At 36.3% G+C, this 24,852-nt stretch overlaps 1 protein-coding gene across 3 annotated transcripts in view; it reads right to left on the reverse strand.

Annotated features, from left to right (window-relative positions):
* The window catches only part of INPP4B (inositol polyphosphate-4-phosphatase type II B), a 493,426-nt gene that overhangs the window by 139,156 nt on the left and 329,418 nt on the right, over positions 1 to 24,852 (reverse strand). For all 3 annotated transcript variants that reach the window (XM_027117065.1, XM_027117067.1, XM_027117064.1), the window contains 2 exons: positions 19,082 to 19,190; positions 1,316 to 1,493 (listed from right to left, as the gene is read on the reverse strand). In XM_027117065.1, coding sequence (XP_026972866.1) covers positions 1,316 to 1,493; positions 19,082 to 19,190 — 287 coding nt within the window. The remainder of the gene's footprint in view (positions 1 to 1,315; positions 1,494 to 19,081; positions 19,191 to 24,852) is intronic.

Consider the following 24,852-nt stretch of genomic DNA (forward strand, 5'->3'; position numbering starts at 1 on the left):
CCGCTCTGAGCTTCAATCTTTTGCTTTGTGAAACGGAGATAACATGGACCCACAGTTTGAAGGTTAAATGAAATAACCTAAGTCACTGAAGTCACTAGCAAAATATTTGACAACATAGGTAGTTGTAAAATTTGGGTCAATTTTCTCCTCCCTTTTCTTGATGGGGATACCTGTTCTGGCATGGAAGGAAGGTTGCATTTTGAACTGGAAGTATTGGGTTTGATTTTTCACTTTTTAATTTATTAGACAATTCACTTGACCTTTCTGAATACATATTAGCTAATTTTTTCTGAAAATATATACTGGTTATATCCTATGAGAAAAATACATGAAAATGTAGACTTTAAAATGTTAAATAAGGGCAAGGTATTATTATTATTATAAATTAACGTATCTGAGTCAAAAATATATACGGATATAGTATTCAGGTTTCTATGAATCTGTCCTTCAGGGACTCAAAGAACTACACTGTTATCTTATTCTAAAATGCTACCGTAAAAATTGTCTTTGGTCAGTTTCTTCAAGGGCATATTCATTGGAAGTATCTCATAATAAGTTTCAAGATGTCCTCAGAATGCAGAGGTTACGAATGAGTGTACTGGAATTGGACTCCAGGATACTTGACTTTGCATTTCTATTCAAGCTGCAATTTGACTTTTGCTATCTTGGTTCTCCATATCATTCAGATGCCTTAATTCATTATGGAAATTGATGCTGAGTGTTTACCCCATGCCAGACTACCATTCCTCTTTACATATACAAATGTAAGTCACCTTTGGAAAAATTAAGACCTAGGTCCTACTACATTTCAAACAATAACTAATACTTTAGAAATTTTTAGAACCTTCTCCCAGTTGATAATGTTACAGAAAGTAAACTGAGGCAGAGGAATTACCCCATGTCACTGATAAGAATCCCCATCAAAGTTCTGCTCTCAAATAAAGTGACATTCTGACTCAAAGGTACAGCTTCATATGCATCAAAGTTAGGGGATCACCAGAGAAAATAATTTTCAAAATCTAATTTAATACAACCAGGAACCAAAGAGAATGAAAGATGTCAAGGAAAAGAGAAAATATACCTCAATCAGTAATAGGTTTCGTTTCCTACTAGGAAAAAAAATTAACGTTCAGTAAAATTTGAAAAGAGAATGAGGCCAATTCATTTTGATCCTGTGGCAATACTTTGAACTTACTTTTTAACCTAGTCTATTTTCCATTTCCAGATGTTATGAAAGGCAATGTATACAGAAAGCAGTACCAACGGGGATTTGGGTATTTCATTTTCCCCACTGCAGTGACGATTTGGGTCTTACTTTTTCTGAAAGCATCTTTAAAGAATTCTTCAAGCTGTCTGGAGAATGCTGGCTTGCAGAATTAAGCAGTAGGTCTGCATGGGTTGCTATAAGAGGTTGTAGTTGATTGATGTTGCTGAGAACTTCTTTTGCTTTGGCTGTGTTTTCAGGTGAATAGTAAATAAACTGGTATCCAGTACTGCAACAACAAAGATAAAGGCAAGTTACACAAGGACCAGAAAGACTTTTCAGCACTTAGTACCAGATGGCGAATGATAAACAGAACTCCAAATAGCATTACTTCCTATTGAAGTAATGCTAAGATAAGAGCTATTCTAAGGGATTTTTATGATATCCGAAGAGTGTTTAAAATCAAATGACCAAGATATTTTGTAAGACTAGTTGAAATAAATCCAGTCCTCGCTCAATCACTAGGAAGATTCTCCATGATTACATATGTCAAGTATTAGTATTCAAAACAAATTAGTATTAATATTATTAAAAATTATTAGTGAACTTGAGGTCACACAGTACAGAGAGAAAAGTATGAGCCTTTATATTTAGGCCAATATGAATATAGATCCTGGCTCTACCACTTACTAGCTGGGTGATCTTGGGCGGCCTTTACCTTCCTCATCAGGAAAGTGGGAATAATTATGCAAACAGTTCTAAGAGGTGGGTAAGATTGGTTATCATTCATGTGAAATGCCTGACACAGAGCAAGCATTTAATAGTTACTGTGTATATTTTTCCCCATGATACTTAGGGCAGGGGGCATACATTTTAATAGCTGAGAAATGGGGAGAATATAAATTAATGCCAAGTGGGCATATGGAGAATTTTATTGGATAGAAAAGAGACACGACGGCATAAAAATTCCCTTATGCTATCTTTTTCATCACCTTTTTTGTTCCCCTTGTGGTTTCTCATTTGACTTGTAAAAATACCTAAAATTGATTACAAATGAAAGAATGACTGACTTTTATAGTCATCATTTAGGAGTTGGTCAAGCATGTTATGGATGTAAGAATTCCGTGGAATGAAGGAGTCTTTGGCCAGTTTTATTAGGAAAAACAAAGGAGGCATTCCAGCAGGGAAAGAAGTGAAACAGCAAAACATCAGCCAAAGAAAAAGAAGAGAGTGGCCATGGATGGTGCATTTACACAGTGGGTGCAACACTTGGTCATATCCCTTTATATCCAATCATCAACGCTTTTTTCATAGCATCTTTGAAACCAAGTCCCCCCAAAACAAAGTTTCCTTACCGAGAACTTTGTTTATGATTAATTATGATTAATTATTAATCAATTATAATTTATGATTAATGTCTCTGCCCAAAACTTTATTCCCTTTCTTGTCTCCTCTGATCTCAGTCTTGTGCTCGTTGACCAGTCAGATGACTAAAATTGCTGTTGTCGATATCATCATTAACTTACAAACTCAGGTTGTTTCTCCAGGGCAGGATGAGCTAACAGGACCCCAAGCCATGGCCACCTGGTCTGAGAATCATAAACCAGTTATCCTGACTCCCCAAACTACGATTAAGGATTAAGGACTATCACAAGAGGATGATTAATCCCGACCCCCTTTTTTTTTCCCCTTTAAAAAAATCTCCAACTCAAAGACCAAGTTGGAGTGGACCTGAGGCTTGCCTCCCCCTCCCTTGCTTGTTGACCTGCAATAAATCTTCACTTTGCTCTCAGAGTTTGGCTTTCTGAACCGTGGGCACATAAGCCCTTTGCTGGGTTTCACCTTGCAACCTGTGATGAGTATTTACTGAATATTTTCTTTACATTTACCAGCTAAATTATTAACATTCCCATAATTCCATTTCTTATTTTGAAATATTAGCATCCAATAAGACACATTAACATCTAGAAAGCACTCTCCCCTTGCCTTGACACTAATGATTTTCAGGGCAAAGTATCGGTTTCTTCAGGAAGACAATATAATAAATATTTCTATTATTTAATTTATTTTTTCACAATTATTTTTAAAAATGACCTTGGTGCTTGGACTATTCAGGAGATAGGACAAGAAGTTGATGAATGAGGGATACAAGTGACTAAAAGCTAAGAAACACATTGCTATCCTGCGACACTGATGAGAACTCACTCAATTCTGTACTTGTAGATTTTTTTAAATATCAGAAGCAGGAGCTTAAAAATAAAACATACTACTTATTTTAATGCAAACTGAAGCAGAAGACAAGTAACAATGGCGAGGAGGAGAAAGAAAACAATAGTCCAGGCCAATTATCTCTGTCTCTTCCTGGCTCATCTGATCTGTGGGACTGTGCTGAAGCCTTTAACAAAAATCATGAACTGGGATGTCCCCCTAATCATCTGTACTCAGACTGGATACAAAATTCAATCCACTGCAGCCTTTAGTAAATCAAACAACTCCATGTTATTTCCGCAAAGAAAATGATTATCTAAAGATACTGACACATACACACTACTATATACAAAATAGATAATCAACAAGGACCTACTGTATAGCACAGGGAACTATACTCAGTATTTTGTAATAACCTACAAGGGAAAAGAATATGAAAAAAATATATATGTGTGTGTGTGTGTGTAACTGAATCACTTTGCTGTACACCTGAAACTAACACAACATTGTAAATCAATTATACTTCAATACAAAATAAATGAATAAAGATATTGATGTGTCACCAGGGTGGGGATGATATTTAATACCCAGCAGTTTTTACAGCTGAGAATAGGACTTACTAAGGACTAGACAGAGAAAGCAGCCTGTGAGGGCTGCTCTGTGGTCCCTTTTCACTGATCTGCTCTTCTGTTATTATAATTTGCTTTCTGGTTTCATCATATGGGGATGGATAGGCCTCCCATGGCTTAGCTCTGGGAAGGCTAGAGCTCTCAAGGCCAGTGTGGTTTTCCCTCCTTCTCTCCACAGATCTGTCCTCTTTCTGAGTGTGTCATTCCTGGCCTCTCACCTGTTCACTCCTATGCCCTCTTTTTGACTCCTCTATACATATTTCCTACTCTGCAAATTCCCTGAGTCTCCTCTCCATTGGAGGAAATACACTGCCAAGATTTATTTCTTACATCTTCTTTCCTTACACCCTAGTTCAGTGGTGCTCAAATTTTAATAGGCGTAAGATTCACTCGGGGATGAGGTCAGGGCCTGGGTATTTTTAATAAAGACTGCAGGTGCCCTGGCAACACCAAGAGATTCTGCTGTAGTAGGTTGTAGTCTTCGTAACAAGCATCTCAGGAAATCCTGATGCAGGGGGACAGCTGAGCACTTTTAGAAATACCCTCTGCACTGTTTTGACTGTGAGTTGCCCTCTACACCTCTGATCACACTACACAGTGACTCCGATAAAAGTTCCTTATTCTAAGTTTCTTATCCTTAACTCATTCTCATTTTCATAATGCCTTCTATAAGGCTACTTTTGCACTCCATCTTTTTTTTTTTTTTTACAATTCTGTGCCTTATTAGTCATCTATTTATTTATTTAAATTGAAGTACAGTTGATCTACAATGTTGTGTTAATTTCTGCTGTACAGCAAAGTGATTCATTACACATATGTATATTCTTTTTCATACTCTTTTCCACTATGGTTTATTACAGGATATTGAAAATAGTTCCTGTGCTATACAGTAGGACCTTGTTTTTTACCCATTCTATATATACTAGTTTGCATCTGTTAACCCCAAGCTCCCACTCCATCCCTCCCCCACCCCACTTCTGCCTTGGCAACTACAAGTCTGTTCTCTAGGTCTATGAGTCTGTTTCTGTTGTGCTTCATCTTTATATTCAGCACAAAATGCTTTGGTTCACTTCTCATTACCAGTGTTGCCCCCATCATCCTTTCATCTTTTCCCTCCCAATATACTCTCCACCCTCTTCTTCTCCTTCCCCAATACATTCTTCAGTCACCATCATGGGACCTAACCATAACTCCTGGCCCCCTGTTCCTGAGTCAGTTTCTATTTGAGAAGAGTTACGTAGCAGGCATTGGTTCTCCTGGTTAAGCCTTTTCACGATGAGCATCTTACCTACAGAGGCTGAAAGATTCATTTTCCACAATAAGAGCCAATGTTGGTGTCCAGGATGAAACAGTATGGTATGGAAAAAAAAACCCACCACCCACAAAATAATTTTAAGTATACATACATTTCATCTATGTATTCAGTGCCTTACTCTTTAAACATGTCATATATTTGAACAGTTAGAGCTTCTTAAATAGAAAGTTATGAGTATAATTTAATTATTGAGATAAAAAGAATATTGCTAAACTCTGTTTTATAGTGGTCTGAAATTTAAACTGAACCCAAACACTTGAATCAACTATCAATCAGGCAAAAGCAGAAGAAAGACAAAATATTTGCTTGGACAAAGAATATTTTATAGGAGATAAATAATCTAGCAAATCACAGATAATAAAAATTGAAATTATTGTCATAATATTTTTATATTGATGAAACAGTGAATGAAAGTATATATGTATGTATGTCAATATATACACTTTAATATATATTTATTTAAATTATTTAATATCCAGTTAATTAGCATATACACATAGCCATATTCATATGCCCATGTGCATATTGTTACTACTAGAGGTATCATTTTTGAGATATTTCACATAGTGAAATAATATTCATATTCACAAACTCTAATTGATAACCGAAATATGATTAAAACAATGATATATGTTCTTGTGTGTATATCCCACCTCAGTCACTTCTTGCTGGTCCTCCTTATGTCTCCTCTAGTGTTCCTTTCTTTTATCTACATGTCCTTCCTAAGTACTCTCATTTAATCTTGTGGTTTAAAAACCTCAGTTATGCTAATGATTTTTGAATTTCTTCATCTCCAGCCTAGACTTTTCCCTGAACTCCATTAAAAGCAAAAGCTCTCCTCTTGACAGTTGCAACTTATCATGTTCCAAACTGAGCTCCTGATCTGCTCCCCATTCTCTACAACCAGCTCCTTCTACCCTCTTCCCCGTCATAGTTCACACCAAGTTCATCTGATGTGGCCAATATCTCTTCTCTTCCTCTCCTAATTTTTGCCCAATTTTCCAGAAAATTATGCCTTTTTTTTCCAAACATATGCAGAATCCAACCACGTTATTTCCACACTCACTGCAACCATGCTGGTGCAAGCCACCATCATCTACTGCCAGGATTATTACAGTAGCCTCAAACTGGTCTCCCACCTCCGTCCATACTCTGAGACATTGAAATCCTTGATGTGTGCTTAGCTGGATGTGGGTGGGAAGCAGGCAAGGAGAGAGAAATAAAGCAGTTCTTTCTTAGTTCCCTGCCTACACCCCAAATCCAAGGACTTGCTCCACCATTTATCTGTGCCTTCCTTCTCCCAGGCCACTCCTTAACCCATTTGCTCAACCAAGCTACTATTTTGGCAAATGGAGTCATGGAAAAATACAGATGAGAGATGATGGGGAGGAAGGAGGGGAAAGGGAAGGAAAACAGAGGGAGATGGGGCATGGGCAGATTAGGGTTGATGAGCTCAGGAAAAAAATGCTATGGAGTGATGTGCCTCACTCCATAGCAGAAATAAATCTACAGAGAAAAATCTAAGGACTATTTCCACTTCTATTTTTTTTCCTCTACTCAAGCACTACTTGTAAAAAAAACGATTTCTTGAATCCAGAGGGAGGGACAGATGTGCTTTCAGTTCTGAGAAGAAAACCATGTGGATAATAAATGAAAATTTACAGCTTAGTGCACTTGAATATACCCTTCTGGCTTCACAGGGTTTAACAATGTGCTTCATGAAACTGTAGAAGGTAAAAAAACATACAGCTCTGCTTAGAAAAAAAAACTTAAAGGAAACCAGTATTTGTTTTGTTTACCTCCTATGGATTTCACTTGTATAAACTGAGTTAATTAATTAGTTAATTAATCTAAACTTAAATTGATGTTTGTCTCAGAAACTACTCTTTCTAAAAATATTGGTTTCTTGGAAATTTTAGAATCAGCATTTTGAACAAAGCTTGACTCTCTTGTTTATTAGCTCTGTGACAGGTAATGCTAATTAAAGGGGAAAAACCTAAAATTCATTTCATTTCGGCTCAACTTGCCCTCAAAGGAAATTTCCCTATTGGCTCTGGTCACACTGCCTCCTATGATCACACCACTTTTCAGCTTGAAAGTTCTTATCTGCGATTTTTTTGACCATTAGAACTAATATATATATATATATAAAATCCTTTCCTTCGTCCTATTCTTGCTCTAACAAAAGGTTCCCAGACACTATTATATGACAAAGTCCAATTAGTTTTCACTTCCTTCCATGGCCTATTCCCATTTATCCTTGGTTTCACTTGCCCTGATTTCCTCTGCCAACTTCCAAGAGTCTGGTAGATCTATTTCTGCCTAGTTTGGCTTCTGGTATTTTCAGGCTCACTTCTCTGTGCAGATGTGATGGAGTAACACCTAAACCAGGTCCCCTGATTCCCTCCCATCCAAAAAATTTCTCAACTCCATCCTGGACTTCATTCATTCATACATCTAATTAAAGTACAGAGTAAGATAAGGTCTAAGAATAGAAACCATTCCCAAATACACTGCAAGGTAAATGTTCCTCTGACTGCAAATGGGCCTGAGGGATATTTTTAGAGGTGATGGAAATGTCCTAAAATTGGTGTGTGATGAGGATCACATAACTCTATAAATTAACTAACATTCACTGAACCATACACTTAAAAAAATAGGTCAATTGCACATTATTCTACACAAGTAGCGAGTAGAATGCTGGTTCCCAGGGTCTGGGGGTGTGGGAAATGGGCAGATATTGGTCAAGAGGTACAAAGTTTCATTTACGCAAGATGTATATATTCTGGAGATCTAATGTGCAGTCTGGTGACTAACAATGAGGTATTAATGGTAACTATGTGAGATGATGGATAGGCTGATTACCTTGATTGTGATGTTTATTTCATAATGTATACATATATCAAAACACCAAGTTATACACCTTGAATATATAAAACTTTTATTTGTCAATTATACCTCAATAAAGCTGCAGGAAACAAGTAAGTGTTCCCAGCATATGATATTGTAGTGCTGGTGATTATGATTCTGATAATCATGATTCTGGGATAAGAATACAGGGAAACAGAAGGTATATTTAGGACCCATTTCATTTTTTCCCTGTTAAATCTGATATTTTTTATGGAGGGTCTCTAAAAAAGCCAATAATTTATTATAAAGCCAATAATTTATTATAAATTATTATTATAAAGCCAATAATTTATTATAAATTTATTATAAAGCCAATAATATATTATAATACTTGGATTATTAATGTAGAATTTACATTAATAATCCAAGTATCTCTCTCTCTCTTTCTCTCTCTCATTTTAATAGCTAATAATTATTGGATCTATAATATGGGCCTAGAATTATGCTAATTTCTTTTCAGTGATTATTTTATTTAGTCATGAGAACAACTCTCTGAACAACAAATATTATTCCATTATATAGATTTAGGAATTGAAGACTCAGTAGGTTAAGTAACTTGATCTAGAACATACAACTACTATAAATGGTAGAACCAGGATTCAAATGTAGGTCTTTATTAATACACAGTTTGAACTCTTAATTGTGTTTTACTATTTTATGAACATGGTATAGATCCATTTGAGATTTGAAAAAATTACAATCCCATAACTAACACAGGAAACATCTTTTATTTAGTAAAATAATGGTAGGTACAGCATATAAATATTAAAACAAAATATAATTGAAGAAGTTCTCATCTTCTAATTAAAACAAAGCTCATTAGAGAAGATGTATGATTCCATTTTATAACACAGATTAGACATAAGAAAGAATTTGAAAATCATCTCACCATGAATTGCTTGCAACAAATATTTAACGACTGCTGTTCAGTCAATGCACTGAGAAAAGCAAAAGGCTGGAGTTAGCCAGCAAGATAATCACGGGATGAGTGTGATGACACTTGTCCTCTAAATGCTACAGCCAGGGCTGGTAGCAGAGAAGAAGAAAAAGGGGGATACATAGCTGCTTCCCACAAGTCCTTGCGAATCTAAGGCTCTATATTGTTAATATATGCAAAAATCGCCCAGGTAGCCATAGTTTCAGGGTTTGTTTACTAACCACTCAGTACTATAGCTCTTTACATTCCCAAGAGCTCAGACCTTCATTTAAGAGCAATGTAAAAGGATGTCACATTGCATCCAAATTTCCTAGGCATTTTGTTGTTGGAGATTTTTTTTTCATGATACCTAGTTTTCCATATTTGCTGGAAGTAGAAGGGGCAAAAGGGTTTTACAAAGACATTTCTCTTATTCTACAACTAGGAGAGATAGAAAACAAAAAGGAAAGTCCTAAAGGAAATAGAACTCTGTATCTATCTCTACCACTCTAAGTTAACTTGTTATCCTTTCCAAAACGTTCACCAATACCTGTCCTCTGTGTATACATAATTTCTTTTTCTTTTTTTTTTTTTTTGCGGTACGCGGGCCTCTCACTGCTGCAGCCTCTCCCGTCGCGGAGCACAGGCTCCGGACGCGCAGGCTCAGCGGCCATGGCTCACGGGCCCAGCCGCTCCGCGGCATGTGGGATCTTCCCGGACCGGGGCACGAACTCGCGTCCCCTGCATCGGCAGGCGGACTCTCAACCACTGCGCCACCAGGGAAGCCCCATAATTGCTTGTTTTATTACAAGTACCTTTTTATATACATCTCTAGATACCTCATAATCCACATACTAATTTAAATGACTACATAGTGTTCCACTTCAGTGATGCAGAATAAGCTTGCTTAATCATTCATTCAAGATGTTTCTAAAATTTTACCATTATGAATAGAATCTCTGAATATCTGAAATATTTTCTTTTTTAAAAATTATTTTTATTATATATAATTCCTAAATAAGTGGTTTTCCTGGGGTGTATTTAGGAACGCTGTAGATAGAGAATAAGGCCAGAGTCTTAAAAATATTTTACTATTTTCTTTAGCAGATTAAAATAGTAACTGATCTGACTGAAAATTACCACATCAATTCATTCATTCTTTTTTGTAGTACAGGTAAAGTAATTTACTTTGAAAATTATATTCTCATAAAGGCCCAGAAAGGGTCAAATGCATCAACTTTAAAAAAATTTCTATCTGGTGGGTAGCAAAAATCAATTCTTAGAAAGGTTATCCGTAAACTAACATCATTCATTCATTAACAGCATACACATTTCGTGTTGAAAATCTATTGAATGTATGAGGATGAATGCATATAGAAGACCTTGAGACTGGGCACCGAAGTCTGATTTTCCAGCTCTGTTATTAGCTGTATGGGCGATTCAGTCTCTGAAACTCATTATTCTCATTGGTAAAATAAATAGGGGAATTTGTAATCTGAGATTCCCTGTAAGTTCTAAGATCTAAACGATTCTTTAATGCAAAAAAAGGCAGACTCAAATAACTTTCTTGTTTCCCCAAACTTCTTTTCATATTGAATATAGACAACTGATCTTATTAAGTAAACATGGTGAACACATGGTGTATTTCCTGTATTCCCTTTCCTGGTGAATTTTCCATTTACCCAGTTATATTAACCAGAAACCTGAGTCCTTCAACCCTGCTCAGTCCCTCGAGTCCTCATCCAATTGGATTTAAATCCTGTAAAAATTTCCTTAAATCTTCTTCAACTCCTTACTCACCCATCTCCTCTCACCAGCACTATTATAATAGCCTAATTGTGTGCCCTTAGTTCTCTCCACATAGTAACTCAAAATGCGCCTCTGGTCATGTTAATACCCAGATAAGAACCTGTCAATGAGTCCTCTTAGCCTAACCTAGCCTATAGGATGAGAAGCCAGGACTTGACACAGCAAACAAGGGTCCTTCGGATTTGGTTCCCATCCTTTAAGCCTTCTCTCTCTCTCTCATTCTCTCTGTCTGTCTCTCTGTCTCTGTCTCTCTGCCTCTCTCTCTTTCTCCCGGCCGCTCTATGTTGCTGGAGTTCCTAAGCCAGGGTGCAGTGAATGGTACCACCCTGCCCAGGTGTGCTGCACAGAAGCCTGGGAGTCTTCCTAGACAGCCCTGGATTTTTACCTCTTACTCCAAACAGACACACAAAGTCCAAACAATTGCCAAGTCCTTTAAAATATCTCTGTAACTGATCCCCTTCTCTACATCTGTGCTTAAACCACCCTAAGCCAACCCACCTTTCTTCAGCAGAAGCACTGCAATAACTACTTACTTACGCAAGCCTCTTGACAGGGAAGAAGACGTTGGAATAGCTTAGGCAAGGTCCCATCTAATAAAGATTCTGCAATGACACTATTTTTTCTCATGTCACACAAGATGATTGTGTGATTTTCCCATGACATAAATCCCATGTGTACATTTTTTTAAGTTAGTACTTTCACTATAATCTTGCAAAGAATGAGATACTCTAGAGTTAGTTTCTAAAGCTCTGGAAAATACAGCACTTTTAAAATTTTCTGGCAGTATATTTGTAGATGACTATCCTTTCTGCTGTTTGCTGCCTCTAGAATGATGGATATTAAATATCTAAGCTCATAGAGAGCTTTAAAGAACATGCTGAAAATTACTCAGCATTTAATCTGAGTACACAAGGTCTTCCTTGGATTAAAAGCATACTAGTTAAGATGACATAACTATGTCACGATTCCAAATATCTTTTTAGTTTATAGTGAAGAAGAAATGCAACTCCTGATTTACAGAAAATAAGTCCTCAAACCATATATTCTTTTCATATTTAGTTTTTTAAGCAGAAAACAATGTTTCTATAGTTCGCCATAGATTCCACATTTTTAACTCCTAATATTCCTATTGATTAACTTTTTCTTCTGAGCTAAAACCAGAAGTCGTATCTTCATAATTGTGTGAAATTAAAACATTTAATTGTAAAGTCAAATTATCCAAATTATCTTCCTGAGAGTGATGATACACTTAATATGTCTTTCCTCAAAAATCTCAAGATTGTAACCATTCTTTCTAACAATCTAATGATTTCAACGGAAATCAGCCACATCCACAGTGCAGATAAGGAAACTAAAGGGTAAAAGCTCAGTGGTTTTCTGACATCACACAGTTAAGATTATGTGTTTTATCATTTTCAGACAATGTTCTCTTTACCGAATTTATTATCACTCTAAATTCTAGGATCATTTAGCAAACTTGTTTTCATTTACAATTAAAGTCATTTTCTTGAAAGGGAAGATTCAATTTTTTTTTTTTTTTTTTTTGCGTTACGCGGGCCTCTCATTGTTGTGGCCTCTCCCATTGCGGAGCACAGGCTCCGGACGCGCAGGCTCAGCGGCCATGGCTCACGGGCCCAGCCGCTCCGCAGCACGTGGGATCTTCCCGGAACGGGGCACGAACCCGTGTGCCCTGCGTCGGCAGGCGGACTCTCAACCACTGCGCCACCAGGGAAGCCCGAAAGATTCAATTTTTAAGCAGTTTGAACTGTTACACTTGACACAGTGCTTCTTGCTTCAGATTATACTTTGCTTCACAAGCTTTTGGGTAGGTGATTGGAAGAATGTTGCCAACTTTTAAACGTTAAAGTCACCACTGCATTACTAATATTGAACCGGATTTTAGGTTGGCTGTTTTTATAAAAATCATCAGCTTTCCTCTTTCAGAACACATAAAAGAATATTTTCACTTCCTAATGAGGTGCAAGCAAACACAAACATTCTAATAGCTGACAAATGGCTGTCTGAAAGCCTACAAGACATTTTCCGCAAATGCCCCTATGTTTCTGTCACCTAGTTACAACACAGTGATCTCTTTAGGCAGACCAATTTGTTCATCCTCTTACTCCTCTGACAGACAATGCTTTCACTTCTTTTATTTACTTCTTCATATACTTAGTCATTCAAGGAACACTTATCAAGTTAGTTCCTGACACAGTTAGTTACAGACACAGTCCATGCCCCCAGAGTACACAGTCTAGAGGCGAAGAGAGGCAATGAGGTATGTTTGTACATGGGAGGCGAAAAGCAGATGTGGCCTGGCCAAGGAGTCGGAGAAGACTTCAGGAAAAAAAAAAAAACTTCAAAGCAGACCTGAAACTGAAGAACTTCGGTCTGGTTCACGGTGGAGGGTGGAATGAGAGGAGAAGGTGATGGTGTGAGTGGAGAAAGATGAAGCTGGAGAAAAAGTCAGGGTCAGATGACACATGAATATCTTATGCACCTTGTGCTTTTATTCTCCAGGCAAGAGGCAGCTATGAACTGTTTAACATGATGAAATCACAAGATTGTATTTGCCTCTTAAGAGATATTATTCCAACCAAGATGAGGAAAACGGATGAGATGAGAGCCAGCCTGGAGGATGAAGACTGATTAAGAGATTTGGCAGTAGGATGTTTAAAAAATAGTGATTCTACGGGTTAGGATTATCCTAAACCAAATTGATTATTGAAATGAACGAATTCCTGAGATATAAGAAGGTAGAAGTGATGGAACCGATTTTTTTTTCTCTGGGAAGTGGAAGCAAGGGAAGAAAAGTAGTCAAGGATTTTCAAGCTTCAAAGTTGAACATCTAGATGGATGTGGTGTCTTAATTAAGAAAAACAATCCCCAAGAGAAGTTTGAGGATAAGGGGATGAGAGATGACTGAATGTGTCGACTTTGAGGTGTTTGGATGATACCATCAACGTGGAGCTGTCTACTAAATGGTGGTAACTACATGTCTGAATCTCAAGAACCATGCCTGGGCTTAGCACAGAGATGGTGTACGAAGCCTAGTACTTAAGAATATGCGGGCACAAGGACTTCCTGTATAGCACAGGGAACTATATTCAATATCTTGGAATAACCTATAATGGAAAAGAATCTGAGAAAGAATATATATGTCTATATATACATATATATGCATATATATGTATAATTGAATCACTTTGCTGTATACCTGAAACACTGTAAATCAGCTATACTTCAATAAAAAAATTTTAAAAAGAATAAGTGGGCAATTAGGCATATTATGCACATTAATAGAACTTTTTTGGAAGGCAGTATGACAGCATCTCTAAAGTGTAACCACTTCAACTAAGAAATTCCACTTTTAGGAATTTTATCAAAAAGAAACACAAATTTGCAAAAACAGAAGAATAAGGGTTTACCTTGCAAACACACAGTTATAACAAATACTAGGAATTAACTAAATGCCCATCAATATTGTATTGGTTAGATAATTCTGCTACATTCAATCAATAAAACCCTACTTAGCTTTTAGAAAAAAAATGAGATCTAAATGTATTGAAATTAAAGGTTGTCAGAACATTTTTTGAGTAAAAAAATACTTGTTTACATATTTTATATAAATAATAGCTAATATCTATTAAGCCCTCATTATGTGCCAGGTACCATTATAAATGTTTGGTGTATATGAAGTCATAAAATCTTCAGAACAATCCTATGAGGTAAAGCAATATTATTTCTGTGTCACGAGTGAGGGAACTACGGTACAGAGGGGTGAGGTAATTTGGCTAATGTCACAATGCCAGTAAGTGCCCAAACCAGGATTCAAATCCATACAAGGTGTAGAATCTATGAATTATCTGAGATGAGAGTTTCTGCCTTGCCCCAGAATGGAGGCCAGAAAAAGTAAACTGAATTATAGGAAAGTCAAGAACATGACATTCCCATGACCTGAGTTTGTGTCGACAAAGAGTCCTGATCACTGAAAACTCAAAGAGTTGGATAGCTAGAAAAAACTGCGTAGGGAAATGCATGTTCAGATTGGTTTACTCTGGGGAAGGAGAATGGAAAAGGCAGACTTTTCACTTTATGTGCTTCTTTATTCTTTGAATTTGTGTGCTAGAAGCAAATATTGGTTTTTTGTATAGTTAAAAAGAGAATGAAGTAGGAGAAGTTCTGCATTACAAATTCATTTAGGATCATATGCAACTTAGCGAGAATCCTTTCATTCCCTTATATTACATTTAGTTTAATGCTTTGCAAGTGTCATCATTTAGTTTGTAAAGTATGTCCGAGACTCAGCAGGGCTATTTGATTGAAGTATTTTATTCTCTCCTGACTCCACGCTATAGATGTTGTAAGAGCTAAAACCCACCTATTCTTGAAAATTTGGTGCTGTGCACAGGGGCCTGCACAGAGAAAAGTGCACATTGATGAGAAAAACCTGGTACACAGTTTTGGCAGACCTAGTGTTGTATTTGCTCAAACATGAACCGAGCTGAAATCTAAGAGTGGCCAAGGAGAAACTGACTCACCGGAAGAAGAAAATATACCTCCAATGAATCAAGTTATAATCAACACAAAAATTAAACTGCTATCTCCTTGGAAATGATATGTTGTCAACTACTGGACACAGTTCAAAAGAAAAAAAAAGGAACGAACAGGGCTTTTATTCACACTTCTTATTTCTACAGCGTCTGTATGATTTTATTATACTTTTAAAATGTCTTTATTTTTTTGTGCTATAAAGTGTTTTTTCCAAAAAGGAAAAAAGTATTTGAAAGTGAACAGGAGATGAGTTTTAGCTATAACTTGTAAGACTGATTATTAAATATAGTAGCTTTGTTGCATTGGGCATGACTTCCAAAAACCAAAAACACATAAGGATTTTTAAATGGAGAGCACTCAATTTATATACTTTGAAGAATTAGTCATTTTAAGCCATTTTGAATTTTTTAATTTATAATAGAAAAAAACATAAGATGTAGATTACATGTGGAAAAACAAACTGGAAGAGACTGTACCAATATGATCCCAGTAACTGTCTTGTTGAGGAAGGAGATTACGGGTGATTTTAACCTCCTACTTTTGACTTTTCTACATTTGCCAATAAACATATTTACAAAACTTGAAAACTGTCAATAGAAAGCAATGTATTAAAAATATATATCACTAAAAGATAAAAAATATTTCTGTTTAAAAGATATATGACATGAGACATGGATTTATACAGAGTTATGATCTCAGATTCTAAACTGCTCTACCAGTGAGTGACAAGATAAATTTCTGAGAAAAACCCAGTGATCAAGGTAGAGACATGGAAAGAACTCCAAGCAGGGGAAAAAAATTGGCTCTCAAAAATCAAATCATGGATGCAGTCTTATTGCTTTCAATGAATACATTTGAATCACTCATTCCCTTTCATAAAAGAAATGAAAATCTTTGTCTTAAGCATGAAAGTGAAGGGTTTGAAAACAAATATACTTGTAACTGCTGCCTAGTCTGCTCATATGTTACTGGACAAAGTACATAAAAAGAAGAGTTGGAAAACTCTGACCATTTTGCTTAGATATCTCAGCTTTATACCACTAATGAAAAATGTTAATTTATGTTTTAAACCCCGCCCCCCCAATTAAGCAGTGGTTAGTGATACTGTCTGATGAATATATTTCAGAGGTAGTGGTATGATTTTGCATCCAGTTCTCCCATTTCTGTTTTATTGGATTCTTGCTACACTATAGGCTACAGAGAACTTCCTTCCCTGATGCGGTATTTCTCCTTTTACTCAGGAAACTTCCTATTTATAATAGAGAATTGGGAAACTTCTATTCATATTTCTCCTTACAATAATAAGGAAAATTTTCCTTAGAAATTGTATAACCATTGTGACTGTATAACCCTTGATCTCATAAAAAGTAAGGCTGGTTTGTTTAACTCTTTGTATTGCTTTACTTTCCTTCGGAAAATTCCCCCAAATTCTAGTACGGCTCAAGTGTTGTAAGCTCAAGGACCACCTATAACACTTCTACTGGTAAATTTTAGTTTGTTTTCCTTATGATTTTTCCAAATGATTTTTTTCTCTTTTCCATTTGAAATTTTGGGGTAGTCAATCTTGATTATGGGACCAGATAGAGTGGGTGGGAGGTATGGAGGGAAAACCATGGTAGATACTCAAGGCAGGCATTTGACATTAGGATCTCTTGCAGGGAGTCAGCTCTGAGTTTGTCCCTAATGAACAGGTAGATCATAAGGAATTAATATTCTCCAGGAGTAAACACTGCCCCTCATTGGCTTTTCTTCTTCTTTACAAAGGCTCTTGGTTTTCATGAGGTGCCTCTCTATCTCAGTGAAAGGGCTGTGCTTTCAGGTCATAATCTTACTCAGTGAAAGTTCTGGCTTAATCTGAGGTTCCTGCTGAAATCACAAATGATCAAAGCCCGCAAAGTATGTGTTGGTGTGGTAGATTTTCCCTTTCTTTTACGAAATACTGGAAGTAAAGAATTGATTCATACTTTGAGGGAGGAGTCCACAAGCTTTCAAATAGTGCCTAGGCAAATCGCCAAATCCAGAAACACGTGTTTGATGAACAAGTGAATACATGGGAGAACGTGTATATATTTATATATATGTGTGTAAAACTGAATCACTTTGCTGTACACCTGAAACTAATATAACATTGTAAATCAACTGTACTCCAATAAAAAATTTTTAAATGATTAAAATGGTACATTTATATGTTACATATATTTTACTACAACAAAAAAAGCTTAAAAAAATTTTAAAAACAAACAAAAAAACCCCCAAATAATGTATGAGTAATTAGGTTCTTAGTAATTAGTAATTAGTAATTAGTAATTAGGTTCTTCTAGAAAAGTCTCATGTCTAAAGCACGAAAAGCTCTATAATATGCTCGGTTTTATTCATCCACGATTAGTCAGGCCCAAGTTTTCCCACATCAAAACTCTTACAGCTTTATCCCCATCTTTGGTTCCATTTTGTAACAATTTAATGAGTTGGGGATTCTTTAAAGAAAAATTTCCAATAAACAAGATGTAATGCTTTTCTTCTGTATTGCAACAAATATTCCTTAATGTAGATTTTCTTTCCTCCTGATAGATACTAATTGATGTTCTATACATTTTTCAAGTTTAACTCATCTGTGTCACTATTCCTGTTTCTAGTCTCCACACCCTTCACCTGTCTTCTCCCAGCATTATTCACTTGCATCTGTATCAGTGGTTCTCAACCCTGGCCACACATCAGTCTCACCTGGGAAGCTTTTAAAACTTACCAGTGCCTGGGCTCCATTCCCAGAACTGACTTTATATGTCTGGGGTGATATCCTGGCATAGATAAAATATTTTAAAGCTCCAAAGGTGATTCTAACGTGCAGCCAAGGTTGAGCCTGTATTCCACTCTTATTCTCATTTCAGTAAAGTGTTGGCATCCCTTTCCCCATGCGGTCTGTCACGGAACTGATTTCCAACCTCCATGAATTACAAAGAAGGTGCCTCTCCCCTCAGAGTCCCTAGCTGGAACTCTGACGTCCACTCCCTGTTGAAATAATAAGGCAAAAGAACCACTTTCTGCAGCCAAAGGGTCTGGGGGAAGGATGTGACGATTAAAGGATAACCTGAGGGAGTTTCTATGTGGTAATGGGACAGTTATTTATGATGATTATGGCGATGCTTACTCTAATCTACACCTGTGATACAACCTCATAGAACTATATACCCTGCCCACCAGAAAACCAAAACCAAAACTAAAAACTAAAAACTAGAGAAATCTTAATAAGGAGGTAGCTGAGTTAATAATATTGTATCAGTACATAGACAATTTCTTTAAAACAAGAAAGACATATATATATATATATATATATATATATATGCATTGCTAGTTTATACGTTTATATAACAGTATATCAGTTACACAATTCTAACTTATTTTTAATGCTTTTTTCCTGAATAGGCTGGAGATGTCAAGAACTATTCATTGTGATGGACCAAGCTTCTTTATCCTAACCTGGTATACGAACTTCCCCAAAGAGAAGGTAAATATCATTAATGCATCCTGTCATCACTTACTTTCTTCTTTCCGTTTCAAATCTATGGAGTAGTTTCCGAAGACCACCATTCTTAAATCCCTGAAAATGCGCAGCTGGGGCTCCCACAGTGATGACATCGTAGAGAGCATCTGGAACAGGAATGGACAAGGAGATGAACACTTTGCAAACATTTATCTCCAACATGCTGTTTGCATTGAAGCCTACACACGGTGGGAAGTTTGAGAAATTATTCTGTTTGATTTTGCAGGAATAAAAATGAACTCACATCTCAAGGGGGCAAAGAGGAGCTAATCAATCTTTCTAAAAGCCACCTGTGCACCTAAAGAAGTTATAATATTTCCTTGATTTGTGACTACATCTTAATTATATGGTACTGTGTAGAATAGTATGTTATCTCATTCTATATACTTACTGAGGTAACATGTTAATTGGTCTTTTGTGTATTTTACTTTATTGAGTTTTGCATCATTTAATTTGCAATCATATTGAAATTCAACAATAATGAACAATCTTTCAACCAAAAGTTGCCGAGAAAAGAACCAAAATATTAATGCATTTTGACTCAAGGGCAGAACAGTAATAGTGCATTTTAAAAATCTATACATAGTAGTTTCCTGCCTGTATATACTAAATCTTACACAATTTTGAATGCACGCAATTGAATTTTGCAATTTCCTTAGGTGACATAGAAAGAATACACAAAATGTCTCTTGATCTATTTTCCAGTGAGATACTTTGTTTTTTTTAAATAAAAAATCCATACATTTAAATTGAAACTCAATCCTTTGATCTTCAAAGTCATCAAGTTTGATACATATTAAATTTACCACTTCAAGACATGCCATCATTTTTACAGTCTAATGAGAAGTACCCCCATAAGAAAGAAGAAAAAGTGAATGTCCTCTTGTTAAACTACATTTTATTTGAGAAACCTAATTTCATAGTAGATCCTTTTCAAATTGATTTTGGTATTGACACCTTGGCTGTTTTTCTGATCTCATTTACAGGGAAAACATAAATTATTTTATTAGCTTCAAGTAAACACCATAACTTCTTCACAGTGGTTCCATCCAAATGCACCTGAAATAGTTTTTTTTTTTTTTTTTTTTCCCGGGGCCCCCCCGCTGCGGAGCACAGGCTCCGGACGCGCAGGCTCCGGACGCACACGCATATTTTTTTTAATAAAATATGTCTTAAATTGAAAAGACTTCAGCTGCACTCAGAGAACTCAAGGTCACAAAAAAACAGAAATACAACCCAAACCAAATGGTTAGTAAAGATACTGAACAATCACTTAATGGATTGTTTGAGTGGTGAGCTCTTGTCCTTTTAAAAAGTCACTAATCAACTAGAAGTCATCTTTTCCTAAAATAGCAACACATTAGACTAGTGTGAAATTTTCAGATTTCTAGTCCAGGGGATTTTAGCCTAGGGCTAAGAAGAGGTTTTAAGATGCCCAGGGATGGATGGTGAATTGTATTGGTGCATCTGTTCTACTTCATGGAAAGGGGTCACAGCTTTTTTGAACAGTCATGAGACCCCCCAAAAGGGGCCAACTAAAGACTTGTCTACCTGCATTTATCTGAGAAACCTGAGGATCTTGAGAAGTTACCTGCTTTGTCTGAAGTCCCAAAGACATTATACCCAGGGCCTTCTAACTTCTAACCCAGGGATGGAGAACCAGTGATTTAAGTTATTGACTGGACCCTGAGTCCCTGGCTCCGGATCCCAGCTCTGCCATGTATAAGTTGTGCAGCATTGGGAAAACTACTAACCCTTTCTATGTCTCAGCTCCTCAGCTAGAAAATGGAGTGGAAAGTAGTAAAAAGAGGTTAGCATTCAGTAAGTATTGTCTATGATTATTTTCCCTATAGGAAGTAATCCTACCAACAATTAAGCAAAGAAAGCTGATATTTTGACTTTTGCTTATTTCTCCATAAAATAAAATAAACTTTTCAGTCTGAAAAGGAAAGTGATTCTCAGGCTCAGTCTTCTGAATAAGATCAGTTCCTGTGTTAATCTAAACTAAATACAAAAAAAAATCAACATGATGTTGTAATGAAATACATTGCATTTCTGCTAAAACCTGGGTGACCAGCAATACCAACAATATACCAAAGTGACTATAAACTGTATCCACATGTCCCACCAAGCCCAAATTAAATGCATTCCTAACTCAATTTTCAAAAAAAGTTGTCTATGGACTTTCACTGGATCCAAAAAAACTTGTAGCCTCTCCAACACCACCCAGCAAGAGGGGAGGGATGAGGGAAGTGGAAATCTGAGTGGAGAAAGCAGTCTTAATTGATGGAGATTAAAATGACTTGATTATGCAAAATTTGCAAAACCATTTGTCTTTCTCTGTCTGGCTTAGTTCACTTAGTATGATAATCTCTAGGTCTGTCTATATTGCTGCAAATGGCATTATTTCATTCTTTTTATGGCTGGATAATATTCTATTGTTCTGACTTTTCCTGCTCTTCTTCTCCGGTTCCCTGTGACCCATGTAGACACTTTATTCTTTTAAGTCTTCCAGTAAAGTCCTCAAGACCTGAAGATCATTTCCAATTTCTCTCTTTCCCTCAGCATTATATCTGACCAGTTCTAACAACTCTGCTACCAAAATTTTATTCTCTCTTATACATGTTAAACATCTTTACCTTAATTTTTTTTTTTTTTTTTTTTTGCGGTATGTGGGCCTCTCACTGTTGTGGCCTCTCCCGTTGCAGAGCACAGGCTCCAGACGCGCAGGTTCAGCGGCCATGGCTCACGGGCCCAGCCACTCCGCGGCATGTGGGATCTTCCCGGACCAGGGCACGAACCGGTGTCCCCTGCATCGGCAGGTGGACTCTCAACCACTGCGCCACCAGGGAAGCCCTTTACCTTAATTTTGATCTTCCTCATGTCTTGTCAAGATTCCTACTGCCTCTTCAGTCCTAGCCTCTATGCATTCACAATGCAGTGGATTGCTTCTCTATATGGGTGGCCATTCAATCACTCTGCCCAAAACACAGGCTTTGAGACTTATACCCCTCCACATATCTTTCAGATATAAATAGAAGAACATTCAAATGTCTCAGCATCATGCATGTTTTAAGTGCTCAATAAATGTCAACGAATAGATAAACTAATATTTTGAGGGAAAATTCAGTTTGTCATGTTTGTCCTCAGATCATACATGGAATTACTATTCTTAGCTGAAGAATAAAAATTTTAGATACACTATCCAGAAACACATATATTAGAATCTGGAATATATGTATATATATTCTCCAGGGTATGGGAATGAATATATATCCATTCATGAATCACATTCTGTAGAATAACAGAGAGCTTATGATTATCACATGCAAAAGAATGAAATTAGACCCTTATAGCAAGCACAAAAGAATCAACTCAAAAAGGATTGAAGATTTAAACATAAGACGTTAAGCTGTAAAAGTCCTAGGGAAAGAACATAGGGAAAAGGTTTCATGAAATTGGTCTTAACAATGATTTCATAGAAATGACACAAAAAGCACAAGCAATGAAAACAGAAATAAACAAGTGGGACAACATCAAACTAAAAAGCTTCTGCATGGCCAAGGAAACAATCAGTAGAGTGAAATGGAAATACACAGAATTAGGAGAAAATATTTTCGAATCATATATCTGATGAGATTAATTTCCAAAGTATGTAAGGAACTCCCACAACTCAATAGTAAAAAAAATTAATAACCTGCTTATAAAATGGGCTAATGACTTGAATAGACATTTTGCCAAGAAGACATAAAAATGGCGAACAGGTAAATGAAAAAATGGTAAATGTCATTAATCATCAGGAAAACACAAATCAAAACCACAATGACATATCATCTCACATTTATAAAATAGCTCTTATCAAAAAAAAAGAAAAAAAAGACAAGTGTTGGCCATGATGTGGAGAAATTGGAACCCTTGCACACTGTTGTTGGTGGGATGCAAAATGATGCAGCTGTTATGGAAAACAGTATGGAGGTTCCTCAAAACATTAAAAATACAACTATTATATGATCCAGCAGCCCCACTTCTGGGTGTTTATACAAAAGAATTGAAATCAAGATCTTGAAGAGATATTAGCACTCCTGTGTTCATTGCAGCACTAATTATAATAGCCAAGACATGGAAACAGCCTAAATGTCCATCGGCAGATGAATGGATAAAGGAAATGTGCTGTATACATACAATGGAATACTATTCAGCCTTAAAAAGGAAGGAAATTCTGCAATATGTGACAGCATATATAAACTTTGAGGATATTATGCTAAGAGAAATAAGCCAGGTACAGAAAGACAAATACTGCATGACTGCACTTATATGAGGTATCTAAAATGGTCAGTGCATGGTATCAGAAAGTATGTTAAGTTAATCTGTATTACTTGATGTTAACTGCGATTCATTGGTCAAGGTGATATCGGCCACTGCCTAGAGTTGATTCTTCACTGTAGAGCTACTAGGTATTTGAAGGGACACACTTTAAGATTATGCAAGTCTCCTGTTTCTGTTTAAACTGGTACCCATTACTTTTAGCATCCACTGATGAACCTTGCCTGTGGCAATTACTACTGTTCAAATGGTAATTTTCCATTTCCCTCATTCTTGCCAAATTTATTCATTGGAATTCTTCTGGAAGGAATAGATGACCCTTCTTCTTCCTTCATGTGTTTATTCAGTTATTTATTAACATCAATATGAGTATTTTGTTCTTTGATTCATAATCCAACCCTAGCTTTATGTTTAAATTGTTCCAGCTTTGTCCACTGGGAGCCCCTTTGGAATGGCTCCTGTATCACTTTTTTTGCCCCTTCTGTTTTTTGTTTTGTCTTATTTTATTTTATTTTGCTTTTTGGTTTTTGGACACTTCCTTACTTTCTAGAGCCACAAGATACTCCAGACTCATATTTTCCCTGCCGCAGCCTTGGAATCAACCAGCTTTCCAAGGAACCCTAGTTCTTTTTATTGGAGAATGGTGTTCAGAAATTAATTACTATGAGCAATTACACTCATTGCTACTGCTTTCAATCCCTTTCAGTAGCTAGAGCTAGAAAATATACGTATGTGTACTAACTTGTGCACACACATCTATATTTATCCATCTAGCCACTGTTCTATCTATACTGTACTAACAACAACAACAAAAACCATGAGTCAATGCTGTTACCTCTGACTTCAATTCAGCCTCACAAGATTCCTTCTAGCCTTCCTTCCTTATTTCTACCTTCTCTCCCTGACATTGAGAAACTTGATTCTCGCTATCCACATATTTAAATATATGGTCAATCCTAGTGAAAAATAAAACAGCTTCAGAATTGTTAACCCTACCTCTGTTAAGAAAAAAGAATTACTAACGAATGTACAGTGTTTATAGTGTTTTTTAATTTAGCATTACAATATCTAGTCCTTTCCAAAGTTTACATAGGCCAGGTCCTTTCTTTCCCAATCTTTTCAGTAAATTATCATTTTTATAATTATCTTTACCATTAATTATCATTTTAAACAAGATAACAAAAGTAAGTTAATAAAAGCAGGTTGGAAATATGAAATTCTATGGAAAACTTACACAATAATTAGTAGCACAACAGTCACGATTTGAAAAAAATAAGAATAGAAAGGGAACCAAGGTGCAGGTACCAAGAAGTAAATATAGAAGCATTCCCCAAATATTCTTCACTTTTGGACTTCACAGAACACATTTCAAATAAGCAAGTGGAAAATAGTACTACTGTGGTTCAGCAGAGCTAGAAGTGCAGTATCTTATCTATATTCCAGAAG

The sequence above is a fragment of the Aethalodelphis obliquidens genome, unplaced genomic scaffold (genome assembly GCF_003676395.1).
Source record: "Aethalodelphis obliquidens isolate GAN/ISIS:26980383/991018 unplaced genomic scaffold, ASM367639v1 scaffold17, whole genome shotgun sequence".
NCBI classification, from domain to species: Eukaryota; Metazoa; Chordata; class Mammalia; order Artiodactyla; family Delphinidae; genus Aethalodelphis; species Aethalodelphis obliquidens.